The following is a 23446-nucleotide window of genomic DNA, read 5'->3' as shown; positions in this document are numbered from 1 at the left end:
AGAGGGCTAGCTCGTCAACATCAGGTGATGCAGCTCCGCCCGACAGAGTCTAAACTCCTGGACGCTTCTGGCAAAAGAAAAGCGTCACTGGCAGCTAACATTTGGCGCATCGCAAACACTCAGGCCCTGTTAGCCAGATACAATAGGGCTCACTATGATGAGTTGGAGTCCCTACTACAACACCTCCCGGACAAATACAAAAATAAGGCCAACAGCCTCATACAGGAGGGTGAAATTATCACCAACACCTCCATCCGGTGCGCTCTCGATGTGGCAGATACAGCATCCAGAGCAATAAACACAAGTGTCCTTCTCCGCAGGCACGCGTGGCTACGCATTTCTGGTTTTAAACCTGAGGTGCAAAGCTCTATCTTCAACCAACCATTCGACCAACAACACCTTTGACCCTAATGTTGATGCATCCCTTGAAAAGATAACAAGCATTGGCATAGCCAATAGGTCTCGCCTTTGGGACCTTATAAGTGTTTAGCCATGCAACAGTTGCGTAACTAAATACTTATAAGGTCCCAAAATCGAGACCTATTGGCTATGCCAAGCGGCCTTGCGGCCGCGAAAGTGAGAGTGATCGCGATTGCGAGCGTGATCGACATCAAAGCGGTCTTGCGGCCGCGAAAGTGAAAGTAATTGCGGTAAAACGGAGCGCGCGCACCCGCGCACATGCACTGTAGCTCTAGGCTGGCCTAGTAGCACTTTTTGGAGCCCTCTCAATAAGTCTCGCCAGACCAGCGCATGCGCTGGGTCAGGTGAGACCTAAAAAAGGACACAGACACAGCCAAATCAATGGGAGCCTTGCAATTGCAAGCTCCCAGACGTTCTTTTCGTCGCTCAACCATACAAGGGCAACTCCAGGGGCTACTCGTCTGGTAACCAATCCACCTCTTACAAGAATCCCACCCAATCCACCTTCACCAGAGGTTATCAGAGAGGAGGATACAGAGGCAACAATAACCAGGGCAGAGGCAAGACTAACCACACCCGCTCTGCCTCCACCGCTGCCCATTGACTTCCCTCCGCTTCCCCCGGGCCATTCCACTCCGGTCGGGGGAAGACTACAACAGTTCCTTCCTGTCTGGACCAACATCACCACAGACAGGTGGGTGCAACAAATAGTGCAATCAGGTTACTGTCTTGAACTTACCTCTACCCCCCCAAACATTCCACCCAAACAGCGTCCAATGTCAACAGAACATTTGTCACTCCTGAAACAAGATGTAATTTCCTTACTACAAAAAAGTGCAATAGAACAGGTTCCCCTGCATCAACAAAACACAGGAGTTTACTCCCTGTATTTTCTCATACCAAAGAAAGACGGCTCTCTGAGACATATTCTAGACCTCAGGCCACTAAACCTATACATACAATCAGACCATTTCCACATGGTCACACTTCAGCAGGTCCTGGCTACCTTAGATCTCAAGGACGCCTATTTCCACATTCCCATTCACAGCGCTCACAGAAAATCTCAGGTTTGCAGTGGACGGGCAGCACTATCAATTCAAAGTAATACCTTTCGGAGTCACAACAGCACCACGGGTATTCACAAAGTGCCTAGCGGTAGTCGCAGCCCATCTAAGAAGACAACACATTCACGTCTTCCCATACCTCGACGACTGGCTCATAAAAGCCAGCTCGTACAACAAGTGTGTTCATCACACTCACACAACTATCCAATTACTCCACGACATGGGGTTCACAATAAACCACACCAAGTCTCATCTGCAACCCTCTCACATGCAACAGTACCTTGGCGCCACAATAGACGCCTCAAAAGCGCTAGCCTATCCCAGTCCAGCCAGGATAGCAAGCATTTTCGCTCTCCTCATCAAATTTCAGCCGCATCACTCTCTTCCAGCTCGAGTGTTCATGCAGCTCATAGGGATGATGGCCTCTTGCATATTCATAGTGCCTCATGCAAGACTCCAGATGCGTCCGCTACAAGAGTGCTTAGCACGCCAATGGAACCAGGCTCAAGGTCAGCTAACAGATCTGGTGTTGGTAGACGGTCGCACTCCTCGCTCTCTGCAGTGGTGGAACACCAAGAACCTTTCCTAAGTGCGACCGTTCCTAGAGACAATTCCTCAAATTGTCATGACAGCAGACGCATCGCTCTCTGGCTGGGTAGCTTACCTATTACATCACACCATGCAGGGCAGGTGGACACCTCAACAAAAGTTATTCCACATCAATCACCTGGAATTACTGGCCATATTCCTAGCCTTAAAAGCATTCCAAAAACAAATATCAGACAAGACTGTCCTAGTCCGCACGGACAACATGACAGCCATGTATTACATACAGAAACAAGGCGGGACACACTCTCTGCAGCTCTCTCAGCTAGCACAGAACGTATGGAGATGGGCTATACCTCAGAAAATCTTTCTCCTAGCCCAACATGTCCCAGGAGTCACAAACACCATAGCCGATCTGTTAAGTCGTCAAACGCAACAGATCCACGAGTGGGAACTTCATCCACAAGTTCTTCAACCATTCTTTCAAATTGGGGGCAACCACAGATAAACCTCTTCGCCACCCACGAAAACGCCAAATGCCCAAGCTAAGCTGCCAGATACCCACACCCATTGGCCAAAGGCAATGCGATATGGATGAACTGGTCAAGCAGATTTGCGTGAACCTTTCTGCCTCTCCCACTCATACCACTGGTAGTGCGCAAACTACGGCAACACTCACTAACTCTTATTCTAGTTGCTCCAACTTAGGCCAGACAACCGTGGTACACCACATTACTGGAATTGTCCGTAGTTCCGCACCAAAGATTACACCTCTCACCAAGCCTCTAAACCCAGAACCGTGGAGAGATCAGACACCCGGACCCAGCTCAGCTCAACCTTGCGATCTTGCTCCTGAAATCTTAGAATTCGGTTACCTTAACTTTCCTCCTGACTGTATGAACGTCATTAAGGAAGCTAGACGCCCCACCACTAGAGCCTGCTATGCAGCCAAGTGGAAACAATTTGTGATATATTGTCATAAAAATAACATCAATCCCCTAGATGTGTCTATCCAACACATCATAGGCTACCTACTACACCTACATAAGTGCAACTTAGCCTATACGTCTATTAGGCTACACCTTGCTGCCATAGCAGCATATCTACAAAATAGACAACATTTATCACTATTCAGGGTAACTGCCATCAAAGCATTTATGGAAGGACTCAAAAGGATAATTCCTCAAAGAGTTCCACCCTCACCTGTGTGGAATTTAAACATCGTTCTCACAAGACTAATGGGACCTCCCTTTGAACCTCTACATAAATGTGAGCTACAATTCTTAACATGGAAGGTTGCTTTCCCAGTGGCCATAACTTCTCTAAGAAGAGTTAGTGAGCTACAGGCACTAACTATTCAGGAACCTTTCTTACAAATCCATCACAATAAGGTTGTTCTCCGAACTAATCCTAAATTCCTCCCTAAAGTAATTTCTCCCTTCCACATCAATCAGTCTGTGGAGTTGCCTGTATTCTTCTCGCAACCACACAGTCGCAGAAAGAGTTCTACATACTTTAGATGTTAAAAGAGCATTGCTCTATTACATTGAGAGAACACAACCTTTTCGAAAGACTAAACTTTTTGTTTCTTTCTCACCACCACACAAAGGCAATCCCATATCAAAATCCGGGATAGCCAGATGGATTGTTAAATGCATACAAATTTGCTACCACAAAGCAAAACATACTTTAACTGTTCCTCCTAGAGCCCACTCTATAAGAAACCTAGGGGCTTCTATGGCATTTTTAGGGAACATTCCCTTAGATGACATCTGTAGAGCAGCTACATGGTCTACACCGCACACGTTCACAAAACACTATTGTGTAGATGTGCAATCAAAACAACAAGCTAGTGTGGGCCAAGCTGTACTCAAAACACTATTTCAGACGACTGCAACAGATAGTGGTGGCTGCCGATAAGGAGAGGTACTGCTATATAATCTATGCTTAGTGTGTAATCTGCAGCTCATATGCCTCAAACGGGAAATGCTACTTACCAGTATGCATCTGTTCTTGGCATGTAGAGCTGCAGATCTACACACGCCCACCCGCCTCCCCGGCTACCTGTATCTGTTCCAGTTTATCTTATTTAGATACAACACACATGGGTTTCTTCACTGTTGTTACTACGCTCCATCTTTCCCTGCTGGCGAAAAACAATCTGAGGATGGAGCCGGTGCCCATGCGCACTATGATCCTAAGGAGGAGTCACCTATCTCGTGACTTCCAAAGACTTTCCATGACAAAAACAAGTGCAAACATCCGGGCCCAACACCAGATGGCGATCTATGCATAGTGTGTAGATCTGCAGCTCTACATGCCAAGAACAGATGCCTACTGGTAAGTAGCATTTCCCTTTCAAAACCCCAGTGAAACTACATCATTGACTCCGAGAGTGGAAAAAAGTAACATGGGTGCTCAGCGTGATCCCAATTACATCAAGGAGCCTGAGTTGCCTGACTCGATGATTGTGCTCACTGCTTGCTAGAGAGCCTTTGCTCTAGTGGCGTCTGATGGGCTACTCCCAGATAAAGTAAGCATATTGATGCTGCAAGAAAGAGAAAACTGGGAACAGCCATGAAAAGCAGGATTGTTAATTCTGAAGATCTGCTAAGAAGTTACTCATAGAACTGGTGGAGAGGTTGTAATGGGAGAGCTTATACACCGTTTATTAGACATCCTAGGAAAAATAGGAGATCATCCATGCATAAGGGAAAAACATGTAAGACCTGGCATCTATTGTTCCTTGGGTGTAAGGCTTCAGAATAGGAGTCCAGCAAAACATACTGAATAGGCTGTTTGATGGGTAACCTCTCTTTGCACCACAGATTGATGGCATATCGGAGACCAGCATTGACAAAGAAATAGGTCTTGCTGGTGACACCTATTGGCTGTGCCAGTGGTATTTTTTCCCTCAACATCAAGGTGTAGCAGTTATCTTGGAATCATTTAAAGATGGCATCTACTGGTGTACACACATTCCCAGTGGCCAGTTTGAATTATTGATTTTAAACCAGGAGATCACTCAATCACATGGCTGCAGCACATAGGCAGCTGTCTTGGAATGATTTAAAAAGATTTATGGGGCGGGTGGCGCAGAGCCCAGTAGGATTGGTGAGGGATTAGTGTTTTAATTAATAAAAAGTCTGAAGGTGGGCAATGAGTGGTGGAAGCATTACGAGACCAGGAAAAGGTCATTCATGCATAACAATAATGCATGGTCTAACATCTGCAGTGGAAGGATACAAGTCCTCAACTCACAACGCAGTGGGAGAAATGCTCCCACTGCATTCAGAGAAATCACTTCTGCAACACTTTAGAGTGGAGATATACCGGAGAATGCTTTCTCTTTACCAAGCACTTCATTCTGACAGAGAGAAAGTTATAAGATTATTTGGATTGATGGCTTAATGCATTGCTTCAGTTTTTAGTGCACTTCTACATATGCGTCTCCTACAGGAGTGTTTAGCGACCCCCATGGGCTCAAGCGAAACATAGACTCTGGAGAATCGAGTATTAATGCTCAAAAGTCAGGCAGAGGTTGCTACGTTGAAACAGGAAATCCCTTTTGGTGGACAGATACCTAGCAGACTCCCATTAACATCGAATACTCACAACTGGCACATTTCTAACAGTTGGGGGGGGGCAGGGGTTTGGGGACATGCGTAGCACACCAACCCAAGGAACAACTATTCTGATGTGTACAATCAATTTGACCTGATCTAAACACAGGGTGGAAATCATTCTCCGTAGTTGTCCAGAATTGTTCATCAGATTTGTCAGATGCAGGAATCGTCAAATCCACTTAATAATAGAACATTTCCAGGGTTGGAAAACAGCTGTGCACATCTCCTAACCAGATACACTCAAGACACTTACAAGTGGACTATCAGGACAAAGGTATTAGGCAAGTACTTTCATAAGTAATGCAAACCACAAAGATGTGTTTGCCACTCGTGAAAATCAGAAATGTTAACAGGTATGCAAACCCTCTCACTAGGCAATGTGCTGTGAATAGAGAGGGCAGGGATATTTGCCTGGGCTTTCCTAATCCCCCACTTTTGCAGCGTGAATCTTTCTGGATTCACTATGCTGTGCATTATTCCGCGATCTTGTGGTTGGGTCCGGATTCGTAGTCTTTCTTTCTTTTTTTTTTTTTTTTTTGTAGCCCAGGTGGGCGGCGACGACCCACCATTTGGTGCACCTCTCGTGACGTCGTCGTGCTTCCTGCGGAAGTCCCACCTTTGGGGCGCCATCTTCAGATTCTTTTTTCCGCCGTTGGGTCTGGATCGTCATCGGGAAGCTCCAGAATTACAATCGAAGGAAGAAGAAAGAAAAGCGAGTTTCGTCGATAACTACTACGAAGATATCACAGGAAAGGAAGAGATTACATCAGGAGCGCGAAGAAAGGAAGTTTTGCGCCTTTTTCTTCGACGCCCTTGGAGAATGCGCACTCAGAGGCCCTGAGCGCAATGGACAAGACGCCATTCAAGTTCTGCCCTAACTGCCACCACAAGTTCGCGCAGAAGGACCAGCATCCGGTCTGCAACCTCTGCCTTCCGGTCGACCACCAGAGTAAGGACTGCAACGCCTGCTCAGCCTTCGCGCCGAAGACGCTCCGGGTGAGAGATCGGCAGAGAAGAGCCAACACCAGCATGGATGGCAAGGGTAAGGCCCCGTCGCTCTACGATCTGGGCCTCTCCACGGACGATGAGGACAACGTCGACGAGGGACCCGAAAACTTCACGGTCGTAAAGACCGACAAGAAAAATGAAGACGAGGTAAGAGAATCGTCGAGCTCAGAACAGAAAATACCTCAAAAACCCGAGGGTGACTCGAGAAAATCAGAGTCCAAGTCCACGAAGGGAGCCCCGGCGCCGAAAACTTCGACGACCAAGGGGGGAACCATGGACAAGAGGCCGAGCGGATCCTTCGAAAAGGACTCCCTGGTGCCGAAAGACGACGAAACGCAAGGATCGTCGAAGACAACCCATTAAACGGGACGCTCGACGCAGAAAGAACGGTCGACGTCGACGCAAGTTCCGTCGAAAAGGCCCGCGGTAGACGCCGAAAGCATCTCCGAGATGGAGAAAAAAAAGAGGCGGCTCGAGGCCGAAATGGAGAACATCCTTCAAAGGAAGAAGGAGTTCGACGCCAAGATGAAGGAATTCAAGATTCCAACGGCTCCACTGACTAACGTCGTCGAAGTCGAGGACGAATTCGACACCGAGGGGCTGACGAGAGATCTCGAAGAGGAAGACGAGACCTATTATGAAGGCGAAGCCGAGGAAGAAGACCAGCAGTCGTTCTACAGCTCTGCGCCATCTACCAGCCACGACATCGAATGGCAGGATCTCGACACCGAAAACCCGGAGGAACCCGTGGACACGTACCCTTCGAGGCCTTCGCCACCGGACGACATCGGGGTGTACAATATGGTGGTCAGGAGCGCAGCGACAGCCTTCGGCGTCAAACTCGGCGAAGAGAGGCCGAAAGCCGATTTCCTCCTCGAGACCCTGCTCCCCATCCAGACGAGGAGCCAATTCCTCCCCATGCTACAAAGTGTGATGAATCAGGGGAGAGAAGCCTTCAAGGAACCAGCCACCTGCCGTTCGATCACGCCCAGGACGGAGAAGAAGTATAAGCACTCTTCTCTGGACCCCCCTTACATCAAGGGTAGCATCACCGCCGACTCCATCATAGCTTCCACGGCCAGGAGAAGGGCCAACGTACCAGCAACTTCGGGGCCACCACCTGATAAAGACAGCAGGAGGATAGACCTCACAGGAAGAAAGGTCGAGAGGAACGCCGCAATGCACTGGTGCATGGCGAATTCCAATGCACTTCTCAATAGGCACCAGTACCAGCACTGGGACGAGATGGGGGAGCTAGTAAAGCACCTCCCCGAAGAATACCGCCAGAGAGCCTCGCACCTGGTGGACGAAGGTAAAAACATCGCCAACTCCTGTATAAAGACGGCGTTGGACGGGGCAGAGACTTCGGCAAGACTAATGGCCATAGGGGTCACCGAGAGAAGACATGCATGGCTAAGAATCTCTGGATTCAAACCGGAGGTGCAGAACAACATCCTTAGCACCCCCTTCAACGGAGAGACACTGTTCGGAGCAACAGTAGACGAGAAACTCACCCAGCTGAAAAAAGAAAACGAAACGGCGAGGTCCATGGGGGCCCTACAGCTGAGGGGAATGAGGCGAGGCAATCCCTTGAGGAGACCCTACGGTCGGGGAGGAAGCCAGCAGGGGGCGTCGCACCAGACGTTCCAGCAGGGTCAGCAGGGTGATAGTCACGGACATCAAGGTAAACAGAAGCAAAACTGGCAGTACCAACCTCGGGGCCAGTCCTTTCGCGGGAGAGGGAACGGACGTGGCCAGAGGAGGAGAGGGGGTGACCAGCCCTCATCAAAGTGACTCAGCACGCAAGAGGACGCCTACCCTCGACATGCCCCCAAGGGTGAGGCGCAGTACAGTAACATCAGGGGGGAGAGAAGAATCAAAAGCCTACGAGCATACAACACCAGTAGGCGGAAGACTGAGGTTCTACCTTCAGGAGTGGCGGCGTATAACCACAGACAAGTGGATACTGAACGTCATGCAGTACGGATACTGCGTAGATTTGGAGAAAAGACCTCCAAACAGAAGACCAAAGGGAAGGCAGAGATCGGCTCAAGAACTGGCCCTACTCAGAGAAGAAACACGGAAACTTCTAGAAAAAAGAGCCATAGAGGCAGTGCCGTTCAGAGAACGCAACAAAGGGGTCCACTCAAACTACTTCGTGGTCCCGAAAGTAGACGGAAACCTCAGACCCATCCTGGACCTGCGTTACCTAAACAAGTTCATCAGAACGCAGAAGTTCAAAATGACTTCGCTGCAGGAGGTACTGCCCCAAATAAGAGACGGGGACTTCATGGTCACAGTGGACCTCAAGGATGCCTACCTGCACATCCCAATAAACAGGAGACACAAGGGCCTTCTAAGGTTCAACATCGACCAGGAACACTACCAGTTCACAACCCTGGCCTTCGGATTAAAATCGGCGCCAAGGGTTTTTACAAAATGCCTGTCGGCGGTCGCGGCCCACCTACGAAGGCAGGGGATCCATGTCTACCCCTACTTAGACGACTGGCTGGTCAAGGCAGACTCACGCGAGAAGTGCGAGAGGCACGCAAAACGCGTAACAGACACTCTGACGAACCTGGGGTTCTCGATTCACTGGGGGAAGTCATCGCTGGAACCGGAGCAGGTGAAGATTTTCCTGGAAGCAAAAATCAACTCCCTGAACAGCACAGTGGTGCCCAGCGACAGGAGGACAGATGCCCTACTGAAGGAGACGCGGCTCTACCAGAAGGGGCGAGCTCTGACAGTGAGGTCAGTGAGCAAGATGATGGGGATGATGGCGTTGTGTATCCAGCTGGTGCCGAATGTACGCCTGCACATGAGACCATTCCAAGAATGGCTACAACAGCAATGGTCACAAGCAAACGGAAGTTGGGAGGATCTAGTGGTTGTTACGCACGCAGTGCAGGAGGAGATGACTTGGTGGAACAGAGACAACATGACAGCAGGGAGAAGCCTGACACCACCAAACCCAAGATGACCATTACCACGGACGCATCGCAAAAGGGATGGGGAGCGCACATGGACAACCTCAGAGTGAGGGGTCTGTGGGCTCCAGCAGATGCGGTTCGCCATATCAATTACCTTGAGTTGAAAACTATCCTGCTAGCCCTGAAGGCATTCCAGAGGCACCTGTACAACCAGAGGGTGTTGGTTCAAACAGACAACACCACGGCAATGTTCTACATCAACAAGCAGGGGGGGGACACAGTCGTTCCCTCTCTCCTCTCTGGCACAGGAGATTTGGAGATGGGCCATACCTCTCAGGATAGATCTACTGGCAATTCACCTACCGGGGAAGGACAATGTGGAGGCAGACTGGCTAAGCAGGCAGACCTCGGCATCGCACGAGTGGGAGCTCAATGGCCAAGAAACGGAGAAGCTTTTCCGGAGATGGGGAACTCCCACAATAGACCTATTTGCAACACGCCAAAATGCAAAATGCCAAAGCTTCGCGTCCAGGCAACCAGATCAGCAATCCCAGGGAAATGCCCTATGGATAAGCTGGTCGAGGACATTTGCCTACGCCTTTCCACCGATACCCCTGTTGCACAGAGTGCTCGACAAGTGCAGAACCAGCAACATGACTCTGATCCTAGTGGCTCCGCAGTGGCCAAGGCAGACATGGTTCTCACAAATTCAAGAAATGGCACAAGGCAATCCATACAGGTTCGAGAGGAGAAGGGACCTGCTCTCCATGCAAAACGGAGAGGTCCTGCATCCAGAGCCAGAGACCCTCAACCTGGCGGCATGGCTCCTGAAGACCTAGAGTTTGCGCACCTTAGATTGCCTCCTAGCACTATGCGGGTGCTACGGGAGGCAAGGAAACCAACTACACGAAAATGCTACAGCGCAAAATGGCAGAGATTTACTGTGTGGTGCAGGAAGAAGGGCCTGCAAAACAGAATGACAAGAAACTCAACAGTACTGAGGTACCTCACACACCTTCTAAAGAGTAACCTCTGCTCGAGCTCCCTAAGGGTACACCTAGCGGCGATCGTTGCCTACACCAGAGGTGAGAAGGGTAGAAGTTTCTTCACTTCGCAGGTGGTGAAGAGATTCATGGAAGGAGCCAAAAGAATGGCCCCTCCGAAAAGGTTGCCGCCGCCGGCATGGAATCTAAACGTGGTTCTGACGGAGCTCATGAAGGCACCGTTTGAACCCATTCACAAGGCCACACTGCAAATGTTGACGATGAAAACGGCCTTTCTAGTGGCCATAACCTCACTACGCAGGGTGAGCGAGCTTCAAGCACTAACACTACAGGAACCCTACATTCAGATTCACAAGGACAGGGTAGTCCTGAGGACAGACCCACACTTCATGCCCAAGGTGGTGTCGGCGTTCCACATGAATCAGAGTATTCAGATACCAAGTTTCTTCCAAAACCCGACTTCAAACGCAGAAAAGGCTCTGCACACCCTCGACGCTAGAAGAGCGGTGATGCACTACATTGAGAGAACCAAGGAACTCAGGAAATCAAAGCAGTTGTTTGTGTCCTTTGCTACTAGCTTAATGGGTAGACCAGTGACTAAGGGCACCATCGCTAGATGGATTGCCCTCACTATTCAATTCTGCCACAAACAGGCTGGACAGGAGCTAGCGGAGGGGCCCCAGGCTCACTCCACAAGGATGAAGGGGGCCACCGTTGCCTTCCTGGCGAACACGCCCATCCAGGACATATGTCTGGCGGCAACTTGGGCATCTGTGCACACGTTCACGAAACACTACTGCGTGGACATTCAGATGAACAAGGAAGCACAGGTTGGACAGAAGGTGCATTTTCAACGACCAACGCTCATCTACCACCCAGCCACCACAAAATTAGGGAAAAACCGCTACAAAGTCTATGCACAGCATAGTGAATCCAGAAAGATTCACGCTGCAAAACGAATAGTTTCTTACCTGTCGGTGTAGTTTTGCAGCTTGAAGATCTTTCTGGATTCACTAGCGAACCCACCCACCTCCGCCAGGAAGGTGAGGCTGGAGGAAGAGGGGGTGAAGTGGAAAACATCAGGAGAAATAATAACGTACAGAAAATAAACAGAAGGACTATTCAATCGCCTAGGGTTTAAAAAAAAAAAAGGGGGAAAAAAGAACCCGAAGATGGCGCCCCAAAGGTGGGACTTCCGCAGGAAGCACGACGACGTCACGAGAGGTGCACCAAATGGTGGGTCGTCGCCGCCCACCTGGGCTACAAAAAAAAAAAAAAAAAAGAAAGAGACTACGAATCCGGACCCAACCACAAGATCGCGGAATAATGCACAGCATAGTGAATCCAGAAAGATCTTCAAGCTGCAAAACTACACCGACAGGTAAGAAACTATTCGTTATTCATTATGTGCGGCTGAAGATATGTATGGCATGATCCAGTGACAAAGATCTTTGTGGCACCCATATAGGCAAAATAACCTTGATCAACGCCACTATTAGAAATGACTGCTCAGCAATGTTGCAAACTTCCACATCTGCCAAATTTACTAACTCAACCGAAGGGTTGGATTTGTCACCCAGGAGAAATACTCTCAATCTGGTGATGTGGCTCCTGAGGTCTTAGGGTTTGGAAAATTTCAAGTTACCTCAGGAATGTATAAATGTTCCCAAAGAAAATAGGCCTCTTACAAGACATGCTTGTTATGCGGTGAGATAAAATGATTTGCAAATAACTGTACATCTAACAATTATTTGCTGTTTTTTCCATAAGATATTTACAATACCTACTTGCTCTACCACAATGGTTTAACCTACAGTTTTTTGTTTGAGCATGTTTAATGGTAATACACACTTTCAAAACCGATAGTTCTGCTAGAGACTTCAAATCTGTAGATTCCTCATCTTTTGAAAATTCCCTCTGTGTCAGACTGGATCTGGAAACTTTTCAGGTGTGCCTCGGTGTGCTGGAAGGTGGCGCTGTGTTTCTCTGCACTGACATCGTTCCACTCTGGAAATGATGCACAGGGCCTATATAGGCACCACTCCCGCGTGCTGACATCAATTCCTTTCTTTCCGCACCACCAGACACAGGTCTGGAACACCCTCTTTCCTCACAGAGCCACTTATCCTGATATTTTCCATATACGTTATCCAATGTGCAAGGGATTTCACCCCCTAAAACAACAACTATCAAGCCTTGTAGTGACTGTCACAAATAAATATCTGTGACGGATCTCCATTGGGTGTGCCGTGGTGCTTGGAGTTGAGCCACAGGGCCTTAGGGTCTAATTTAGATCTCGGCGGACGGGTTGCTCCATCGCAAAGGATATCCGGTCCGCTGAAATATAAATCCCATAGGATATACTGGAATATAGATTTAAGCAGATGCAATATCTGTCCCTGTAGTGACTGAGTAACCTGTCCATGGAGAACTAAATCGGGCCATTAGTCTTTTGACTAAGAGCGAAAGTTTCACAGCAGCTACTTGGTCTTTCACATTGGAAAAAATATTTCCTGTTCAACTGAACAGAAGCCCTGTAGGCCAGCTTCTCTGACTGAATGGTAGTTTCCTTTAACTGTATTGCCATGCTCATGCAGATATTTATTTCCTCGAGCTAGAAAGTGTGCTTTTTTTTAATTTTATTTTTTTATCAAATTTACTCTTTATAATGTAAATGTGATTTTGCTTTCTGAAAAGAGAAATTGTCTATCTGTGGCAATGGGTTATGTATATACGTATAAAGTGATAAACATGTTTTGTAAACGTGTTCTGTGATTCTCTGCATAGGTGGAGATGTATAGTGTTCCTGGATTCAGTGATGATTGGAAAACTAGATTTACAAGTGACTTTTACTTCCATGCAACATACACACAAGATCAACTATTTACAACCCACTTGGGACAAAAGCTCCCCAAAAGATTCAGTGAGCCTCATTTTTTAACTTTTGCAGGAAGGTGCAGTCATGACCGGTATTAAGTGGGCAAAAAAGGGATATAAGAGGGGCAGAATGTGCTACAGAGGTGCCAGTGGAAAGAGGACAAGATGATAGAGTAATGCTTCCAGTTCGATCACTCTACAGTCAGCCACACTGGCTATAAAGAGTTTGACCTCTCACTCTTCACAGTCTGTTTCTGTAGAAAAGCTCCATCTCTAAATTATATTTTTGTGATTTCACAGCCCAAACTTCTACATCCTTGATGAGCCGACAAATCACTTGGACATGGAGACAATTGAAGCACTGGGAAAGGGATTGAATAAATTCAAGGTACATTTGGCCGTTGTGTTTTTGACCAGTACTGAAATATTAACTGTATTTAATTCACTATCTCCATGCTGTACATTTACCAAGTCACAGTAGATGTCACGTGATGTACACTTTGCCCTTGCACCTTAATCAAGTAGGCATCTCTGTGCTGCATAGAAGTTTTGAAGGTGTCTTGCAGGCCCCTCCCTATAGGTTCTTGTATTTTAATCCTTTCTTGAGGATACTTGCTGATGAGTAAAAATAAGCATTTGTTGCTTCTGCTAATGCTTTAATTGTGTAAAAAAGGACAGGGAAGAGTGGAACTGAAGGTGGTGGAGAATTTGTTTCTGCTGCCAGTTTCTCCCCACTTGTATTTTACTCCTTTTCCATCCCTTTCCTCTCCAACACCCCATTCTTCTTGTGTTTCTCTACAAGTCTTTCAAAACTTCTACCATGACCTAAACCTAGTAATTTACAATTAAATATGGTACGCTTGCCCTACTCCATGCACTTGACCTTCAGCATTTCATGTAGCTTGGCTGCATAATGACCTCTCCTTCTGGGAAAGATTGGGAGTTTGGACACCCTCCGTCTTTTCAGCAACAGCGAGCAAAGAGTATTCTAAATGTTGGCAACATTTTCTGGCATGAAGTGCGAGAATGCCATAACTCCATGTACTGTACTCTACCCCTCCAAACTTCAGCTATATGGACAGTGCCTGCAGGCCACTTTGGTCCCAGCAGATGTTATGTTAATACATTTCTAAAGCGCACAAATACCCGTGGGTGTCTTGGTGCGGATAGGTGAGGCAGTTTGGCAAGGAAGAGAGAGGACTAGATGTTGAAGAGCCAGGTTTTGAGCAGTTTCCTAAAAATCAATAAGGTGGGAGGTGCTTTGATGCTTACAGGCAGACTATTCCAAAGTGTGGGGGCTTCTGAGGAGAAACAACTGCCCCCCATTTGAGTCTCTTAAAACTGGGGCGGGAGACCATCATGGTGCTTTTAGATCATCATGGTGCTTTTAGATCATCATGGTGCTTTTAGATCATCATCGTGCTTTTAGATCATAAGTCTCTGCTGGATACGTACCAGGTTAGAGACTGTTTAAGATGACAAGGACCCGAGTCATGCAAAGTCTCATAGTAAGGCACAGCGCCTTACATTTAATTTGGTTACTCACTGAAAGCCAGTTGAGTCCCTTTATGGAGGCAGAAACAGGTTGGAACTTGGGGTGATCAAGAATAAGTCTCGACACCGCATTCTGCACGCTCTAACTTTTTCAAGTACTGTTTTTGAAGCTTGACATAAAGTCCATAACAATAATCCAGTTTGGTGAGAATTAGTAATGTAATTACTGTTTTTTTTTAATTAAGTGGAATAAAAGGATAGATCTTCCTGATAAATCTCAAGGGGTTAAAACTAGAAGAGATAACTGAGCTGATATGTTTATTAAAATTCAACTTATCTATAAGTATTCCTAAATTTTCACTTTTTGAACCGGAATGGGTAGTGTTCCTAGTTCGGATGGCCAACAAGGTGAACTCCAGAAAGGTGGACTATTGCTGTAAAGTATGACCTCGGTTTTATCAGAGTTCGGTTTAAGGCAACGTTTGCCCATCCAATTGTCAACCGCTCTCATACAGTGATGAAACTGGGAAATAGTGACATCTACATTGTTGGAGGCCGATTTGCGTATCAGCGTAAGAAGTGGGGGAGAACCCAAAGAATCCGATCAGGGAGGCCAGTCTGGTGACGTAAATATTGAAGAGCAATGGGCTCAGTGAAGATCCCTGAGGGGACCCCACCAGGAAGAGAAAAGGACCTGGATGAAAATGTCTCTAGCATGACTGAGTGATCCCTGCCCGTTAAAGACTGAAGTGAAGCAAGAGCTTTGTTGATAATGCTAAGTTTTTTGAGACAATCAATGAGAGTGGCATGATCAACAGTGTCCAAGGCCGCCGACAAGTCGAGAAGAATGAGTGCTGCAGAGCCTCCTTTGTTCAGGATGGTTCTTAACTCATCTGTGGTCTTTATTAGTGTAGTCTCGGTGATATGTTCAGCCATAAAGCCGCATTGTGTGGGGTCCAATAGCGGATTAACCTGAATGAACTGTCAATTGTGTATTTATTAATTTTTCCACTATTTTAGCAGGAAATGGTAACCCGGTAATGGGATGCTAATTTGCTGGGTCATCTGGGTCTAGGTTAGCCTTCTTAAGGAGTGGCAGAATAGAGGCCTTTCTCCACATGTCAGGAAAGGTCCCAGAATTGAATATCCCATTAAAGATGTTGGTTAGATATGAAGCAATAGGAACAGAGATCTGTTTAAGTATGGAGGGGGGGGGGCACAGGGGTCATAGGGTGACCCCGATTTGGTGGCGTTGATCGAGTTAAGGACTTCTGATACCCAGATAAACAAGAATTGACTGAATTTAGACAGGGAACTGCTAACAAGAAGGTTAGTCAATAATAGGAGATTGAGCTATGGGAGGGCTAACGCTAGAGTCAACAGTTCTGAAAGAAGTGAATTGATGATAGATTTATCCAACTTTGTCACAAAGGTAAGAGGCTATTTTTACACAGAAAGATTGACTATTGTTGAATCCTTTGGCCTCTCTGGGTTTGGTAAGTTTTTATTTATAACCTGGAAAAGTTCTCTAGTATGTTTGGAGGCTTCAATTTGTTGCGTGAAAAAGATAGATTTTTCACTGATGATGATTGCTTTATACTTGGCAAGGGAGAGTGTTGGACCTATGTCCTATGGGTAGCATGCCTTAACGTTCACAGGTGTTCCTCTCAACATGGCGTTACGTGTTTGCATCCTCCTCAGCCCGCAATCTAGCGCGACACCACTCAAGAAGGACACCACACTGAATGTATTTTAACGTTTACTAGAATTCTTCCACTTTCCTTACTTTACAGGGATTCTCAGTTCCGCATCGCAGAGCACGACATTTCATCTGTATCTAGAATAACATTGGTGTTCCAACATTACAGTTCATAGAGTAATCTCTAAAACACCCTTTGAGTTTCTCCTTCCACCTTAAAACTAGAGGCCCTAGTTACATTTCTGCATGGTAAGTTTCAACCCACATTTCCAAAAGCACAATTAGACTCTTAGGCCCCTTTCCCAAAAGCGCATTTAAACTCTTATGAACATTTCTCCAAAGCGCATTTAAACTCTTATGAACATTTCTCCAAAGCGCATTTAACTCTTATGAACATTTCTCCAAAGCGCATTTAACTCTTATGAACATTTCTCCAAAGCGCATTTAACTCTAATGAACATTTCTCCAAAGCGCTACCTCCAGGCTCCTATCCTGCCCCCCTGATCTAATCTCTGCCTAAGAGATATTCAGCTGGAGGTTTTGCTTTCTGCTGGCGACCAAAGGGGACCCTCCAAATAGCTCACATGAAAGCTGGGTGTGACATAGGGGCGAAATCACCATGGCCTAGCTGGATCCTTAAGTCCCAGTATGTGCCAGACTGGAGACGGTTGTCCTTTGTACTGGGGATCCGTACTCTCCTTAACTCAGTCTCGCACAACGCTACTTCAGCGCTCTTCCCCTTTGTCAGCAGCCAGTCTCCCCGCCCCTCCAAGGCCCAGCTTACTTTAAAGGCTTGAAGTCCTCCTCCGGCAGCGGGACTCGTCAAACTCCTCAGCAGGGGGGGCGTCTTGACTGGGGCTAAGGGAGTAACACCTCTCAACTACCCCCCACCCTCAAGGGACTTCCCGTGAGGTGTGCTTCACCGGAAAAATTCTCCTGGGGCACTTTCCCGGCTTCTCTCGCCCTGCCAGGCGCTCACGTCGCTGCCGACCTCAACGCGACTTGCGGGAGCGCTGCCCTGGCTCCGTCAGTCACTTCTGCCGCTCGTCATGCAGCGCGACTCGTGAGGGGTGCGGCCTCGTCTCCCGGCTGCAGGGAGGGGCGGTGCTTCCTCGAGGGCCCGGCTCACGTGACCCGGCGTCAGTTTCCAGGCCAGCCCCGACTCAACTCCCCGGCCTCCTCAGTCAGCTGTTCGGCGCGTTGTCAGCTCTCCTCACAGCTGACACGCGCGATGGATGCCGACAACACCGGAGAGCCCGTAGCCTTTCACCAAACCACACGGTTCTCTCTCAGGCCTCCACCGGGGACCCGCAGTCAGCTCCTCGCCTCGGAATAGCTGGAGGTGAGGTTCTTAGATGGGAGCTAGTGCCGGTAGGTGGGAAACAAGGGGGTGTGGTTCACAGGAGCCCAGGTGAGCAAATCCACTAGCCCGGGGAGTATCTGGCACTGCTCCTTGCCCTAAGCCCACGATGGGGTTCCGTTGTTTTGCCACAGAGGGGGAGTCAGATTCCCAATTTTCCACCAAAGAGTCAAGGCAGTCCCAATGGCAAGCCCTCCCCGTGATTCCTCTTCAGGCTTTCCGTTTACGCTAGGGACTCCTGACTAGAAAAGGAACAATGCCTTCCAGAGACGTCAGCTGAGCTCAGGGACCGGTCAAATGGCAGAGGGTGGTGTCAACTAAGTTGAGAACTCACGCAGACCCTAGGATCTGTCCACTCCCAGTTCAGCGCAACCACGTCTCCACTCAGGTGCCTTACTCCTGACTGACTCCACAGCCCGACTTGATTCTAAAATGGCCGCCCTCCTGCCACCTCTATTTATCACCTTGGGCTGGACTTGCCAGAGGGGTCCAGAAGGTTCTGGAACCTCCCATGGCAGTCATGGCCCGGGTGCTGAGGTGACAGTTGGAGCCACCATTTTGTGAATCCTATCTTCCTCATCTATCTACCTCAGTGGAGCACCTTGCGCCCTTCTCTCATATGATGAGGAAAAGGCGCCCAGAACCTCTACATCAGCACCCCAATAAGTTTGGTAGACAGAAAAAAGAAAATGAGAAGGGGACAAGGGATAAAAATAATAAAATGAGGAGGGAACTGCCAAAGGGCTGACCGGTCTAACAGAGAGTTTATAGATTTCTTTGTCAAAGGAGTTGTAGTTGGATCTCCATTTCCTTTCGAGCCTTCTACATTTTTGTTTTTCAAGGCAAAGTGTTTCTGTGAACCAAGGTGCAGATTGTTGTTAATTTGTTTTGGCCAATGTTTTTATTAGGAACAGATTTGAAAATGGCAGAGTTTAGCCAATATGTATAGTCGGCTGTAGCCTGATTTGGGTCATGTATTTGATCAGGATCACCCTGAGCGAGATATTGCCGCATTCATTCAAAATTGGTTTTAGTCCAGAGATGAGGTGGGGTTAGGGTCTACTTTTCTGTTTTGAATTGGGGAGGAAACAGTTAATTTGAAGACAATAGCTTTATGGTCCGACCATGTAAGTGTGGTTATTAGAAAAAAAATAGCATCTAATACGACTCACCATGAGTGAGCTGATGTAGTAATTGGGGAAGATTGAAAGCATTCCTAATATCTAGGATATCTTCCGTATCTTTATCCTCCGCACATTCCAGATGAAAGTTAGTCACCTAGTGCTGTAAAATCGCTGTTACAGACCCCCCCCCCCCCCACCCCTGACCAGAGTATTAACGGAATGTAGAAAGTCATGTCTTGGGCCAGGGGGACGATAAATGAGCAGGCCTATAAATGAGTAGTTATTAGTTAACTCCAAGCTAAAAGAGAGAGTCTCGCATTCCAGATTGGGCGTGGAGTCAGTTTTACACTTGAAGCAACTTTTGTAGATAATCCCTACACCTCCTCCTCTTTTGATCGATCTAGCTACTCTGGTCATAAGTATCCTAGAAGAGTTGCGATTAGGAGATGAGGGCTGGAATAATTATTTGCCCAAGTTTCTCTAATGAATATGACATCCTGCTGATGACTCTTCATGAATTTACCAATGATCGTGCGTTGATAAGAGCGAGGTGGAAGTTAGGGGAGATTTTATACTGAAAATTCTTAAAAGGAGTAGATTTGGCATTAAGCAATGTTTTATGGCAAGAGGTGTGATAGCCACAGTTGTTACACATAGATATTAAAAGATCCTGACTAGGATCAATTCGCAAGCAGCAGTGATCGAGTTTAAGGGAGTGGAGGTCTTTACCTGACCAAGTAATCCTGGTCTCCTTTCCTGGGATAAAAAGGGCAGCATCTCTGGCCCTCTGCATGATCTGGGCACAGACTGGGTTAACGGCGGCATCTGGCCCAGCATGCTATTTTGTAGCTGGAGTCTGGCAGAGTGCTGACCTGTGACCACTAGAAAAACAGGAGTTCGGTAATTGGCAACAATTGCCGCGGCTGACCGGGGAAGCAGGAAATTGTGAGCAGAAAAGGTAGAGAAAATAAAACTACATGAACTAATTTACAAATCACTAAAAGTCACTAACAACTATCACTGAAAACGAGCAATTAAATTCTGTCTTGCGCATAATATGCACTGAAGTCTCAGCATAAAATAAAAACAGGAGCACTTCGCATAGCAAGTGTCTTACTATTTTTTTTTTTAACAAACTTTATTGAATAGCAAGTGTCTTACTAAACGGCTAACTGCTCTGAATGCAGCCGTACATTTTTGATTTGAGAGGCCGAGGATATAGGTACTTCAGTTTTTCTTCTAATCAGTCTGCATTCAGGGGTCTGATAGGAGAGAAAACCAAGTACACATTTCCTTCATTGCCATCTGCACCAGGAAACTCCCAGAGTGCAGCAAGTGTGACCTACCTACCTGGGCAAGATCCCAGCCCCTAGAGCTTGCAGCAAAAGAACATAAACGTTTGCAAAAAGACTTGCATGCGTTTGTTTCTTTGGCCGTCTGTTAAAAAATGTGCTTCCTAGGCAGTCACAATGTTTCCTGAATATCAGCCCTAGCTGCATTCCGGAGTGGACATCATCTCTGTCTTTCTCTTATTAGAAGAGATCAAATCTCCTTAGGCATTTTTATTGAGTGGGTTGGTGGGGAAAAGGGTAAACAGGTCGTGCCTTTGGGATTATGTGTTTTTTCCAATGCAGGATTTACATGAAACATTAGGAGAAAAACTCCTACCGAATATTCAGCACTGCCCAATATGTCCTTAACTGAGGTTTGCCAACCAACAACATTACCACTAGTTTCCTTACAAATATGATACCCAATGAGCATTCCTATCATCCTAGATGATGTTTAAGTGATAGAGTAGCTCCCTTGTTTCACCCTTCAAGCACCAAGAATATTGACCCTCGCCCTCATTAAAGTTGAAGCATTCACCTAATCTAGGGACTTATCCTTTCATATTATTGATAGCCAGGGCCGGACTGGCCGTAGTGGGCACCGGATGTTTCCCCGGTGGGCCGCCAGGATGGGGGCCTGTTTTGGACCCCTGGGGGGGCCGTATTTGTTACCGGGGGCCGGCAATTTCTGGACATTACAGACTGTCTGGGAAGGGTAGTCTGCACCAGTGTAAATTGGCCCCACGGGCTTTCCTGCGGATGTCTCACTGTGGTATGGACATGCCCTTCAATGGGTCTAGCCTGTTTTGAGCAGAGGCGGACTATGCCGTGAAGAGTTTTAACAAGAGTAAGCCCACTGCCTGCTCTCTTGGTTTAGCTGTGCCAACTATGCACCAGTCGAGTCTTCAGTAGGGGCTACCTGCGGTGACGATAGCTGCCTCAGCAGCAACAGGCCTCCCTCCCACTCCTTTTGAGGCCAGGGATCAAGCCAACACCATCTAGACTCCCATGGGCAACGAGCTACTCAAAACCCAGGTCCTGTCCTTGCAGCCCCTGTGACCCGCTTTAACTTGTGCTCTGTGGCACACCCTTGACCACTAGGCGGGATCACATCACTTCCACCTCAACTGCTGAAGGAGCATCAAGTCCAGTCAATGAATGTGCCAGATCATGCCGAATGGTTACTTCCTACCCTTACTGTCCTTGACCGTAGATATCGCACACGCACCATACCACACCACACCACCACCCGGAGGACCACTTGTACATACAGCGTGAAGAAATTCAAGCTCTTGACCAACTGAGCAATACAGAGGGGGCCAGAATCAGAAATAGGGACTAGTTGTTACTCCTGTTACTTTTCGGTGCCAAAGCAGGATGGGGGCCTCTGCCCTCTTCTAGACCTTCGCCATTTGAATTTCTTCTTCCAGAGGACAAGATTCAAAAGTCCGACTCTGGGTCAAGCTATGTCTGAGAAAGGGGGGTTGATATGCGCACTATCCTTGTTGTACGTTTTGGTTGGTTGTGGCGTGCTGCTGGGGTTTCACTCTCTGGTCTAGAGTGTAAGAATTCAAATAGGTCAAGCGTCTCCTGAAGTAGGGGACGTCCCCCTACGCACAGCGTGAACCCTGAAAGAGTTAGATGATTCGATGGTCAGTACACAATGAATTGGTTATGGTGAAGAATAGTCAAAGACTATATTTTGATTGTTGGTTTGCTGATATTTAATTAATCATATCGCAAAAGATTGATTCATTAGTATTGAAAACATCAATCCATGATTGTGAACCTTGCCCAATGCATTTCGGTCCGTATCATACCTTCATCAGGGGACATGTCTACAAAAAAGTTTAAAGCAAAGAATCAGGAGGAAACCAGATCATTACAACATATATCAATAATTATTTCATGTTATCGAGGCATAAAAAACAAAACTAATCATGTGAGGAAAGAACTAACGAGGTAGTTGTGCAGTTTAATAAGAATGGTGATATAAAATGTGTGAATAGCAAAGAAAGTACGAGCCGGAATAAAACCAAGCAAAATAAAGCAGATCGCATGATAATAAGTTGAAAAACGTTGCAATCTTGTGAGTTACAGTAAAACATAACACGTGTCCACGCAAATAACGCGGTGGTTAAGAGCGGGTACGTTCACCAGGTGCAAGTTGGTAAATAAATTGTAGTAAAGCAAGATAGAGTTACGAGGTGACGGACGTTCAAGGTGGTAAATAAGAAGGAATTGTAAATAGGACTTACGATAGACAGCATGCAGTAAGTATTTTCCAGACAATGTGTTCTCTGTGGTGGTGAATAGATTGAGCCGGAGTTCTCTTATTGGTGGAAGACGTCCTGTGCCACCTACGAGTATAACTGCCATCATGGAAAACCCAAATGATGTTAACAGGCTGGCTATTGCTTGGAGGTTGTTTATGACTGTTTGGGGCAAGCCCGCCTGCGGCAATAAGTTGACAGGAAGATTAGTATTTCCATATTCCGCAGATGGGCTGCCACCACCACTGTCACCTTTACTAACACCTGAAGTGCACTGGTAAGGCCAAGGGGGAGCAAGGTGAACTGAAAATGCTATTGGCTTACCTCAAACTGCAGAGAGTTATTTGAGAATATGTCCCCTGCAAGTCCCGCGTTACCATCCAGTCTCCTGGATCCTGGGCAGACATAGCTTGAATAGGTCAAGCGTCTCCTGAAGTAGGGGACGTCCCCCTACGCACAGCGTGAACCCTGAAAGGGTTAGATGATTCGATGGTCAGTACACAATGAATTGGTTATGGTGAAGAATAGTCAAAGACTCCATTTTGATTGTTGGTTGTCCAGCCGTTTGTGCATTGGAGTTCCCAAGGCAGTCCTCCCTTGGAGATGCCTTTTTCCTACTACACTAGAGCATGGGACTTCTGTATACCATTGTGCCCCTTCCTTTCCTGCCTAGAATACTGAAAAAGATCA

The 23446-nt window shown here is 47.2% G+C and overlaps 1 protein-coding gene across 1 annotated transcript in view; it reads left to right on the top strand.

Moving 5' to 3' along the window:
- The window catches only part of ABCF3 (ATP binding cassette subfamily F member 3), a 127466-nt gene that overhangs the window by 93743 nt on the left and 10277 nt on the right, over nucleotides 1–23446 (top strand). Inside the window, exon 20 of the mRNA XM_085635605.1 lies at nucleotides 13776–13863. Coding sequence (XP_085491731.1) covers nucleotides 13776–13863 — 88 coding nt within the window. The remainder of the gene's footprint in view (nucleotides 1–13775; nucleotides 13864–23446) is intronic.

This window comes from Triturus cristatus, chromosome 11, assembly GCF_964204655.1.
Source record: "Triturus cristatus chromosome 11, aTriCri1.1, whole genome shotgun sequence".
Taxonomy (NCBI): Eukaryota; Metazoa; Chordata; class Amphibia; order Caudata; family Salamandridae; genus Triturus; species Triturus cristatus.
The sequence above is the reverse complement of the archived record's forward strand: the minus strand, read 5'-3'. Positions and strand labels throughout refer to the sequence as shown.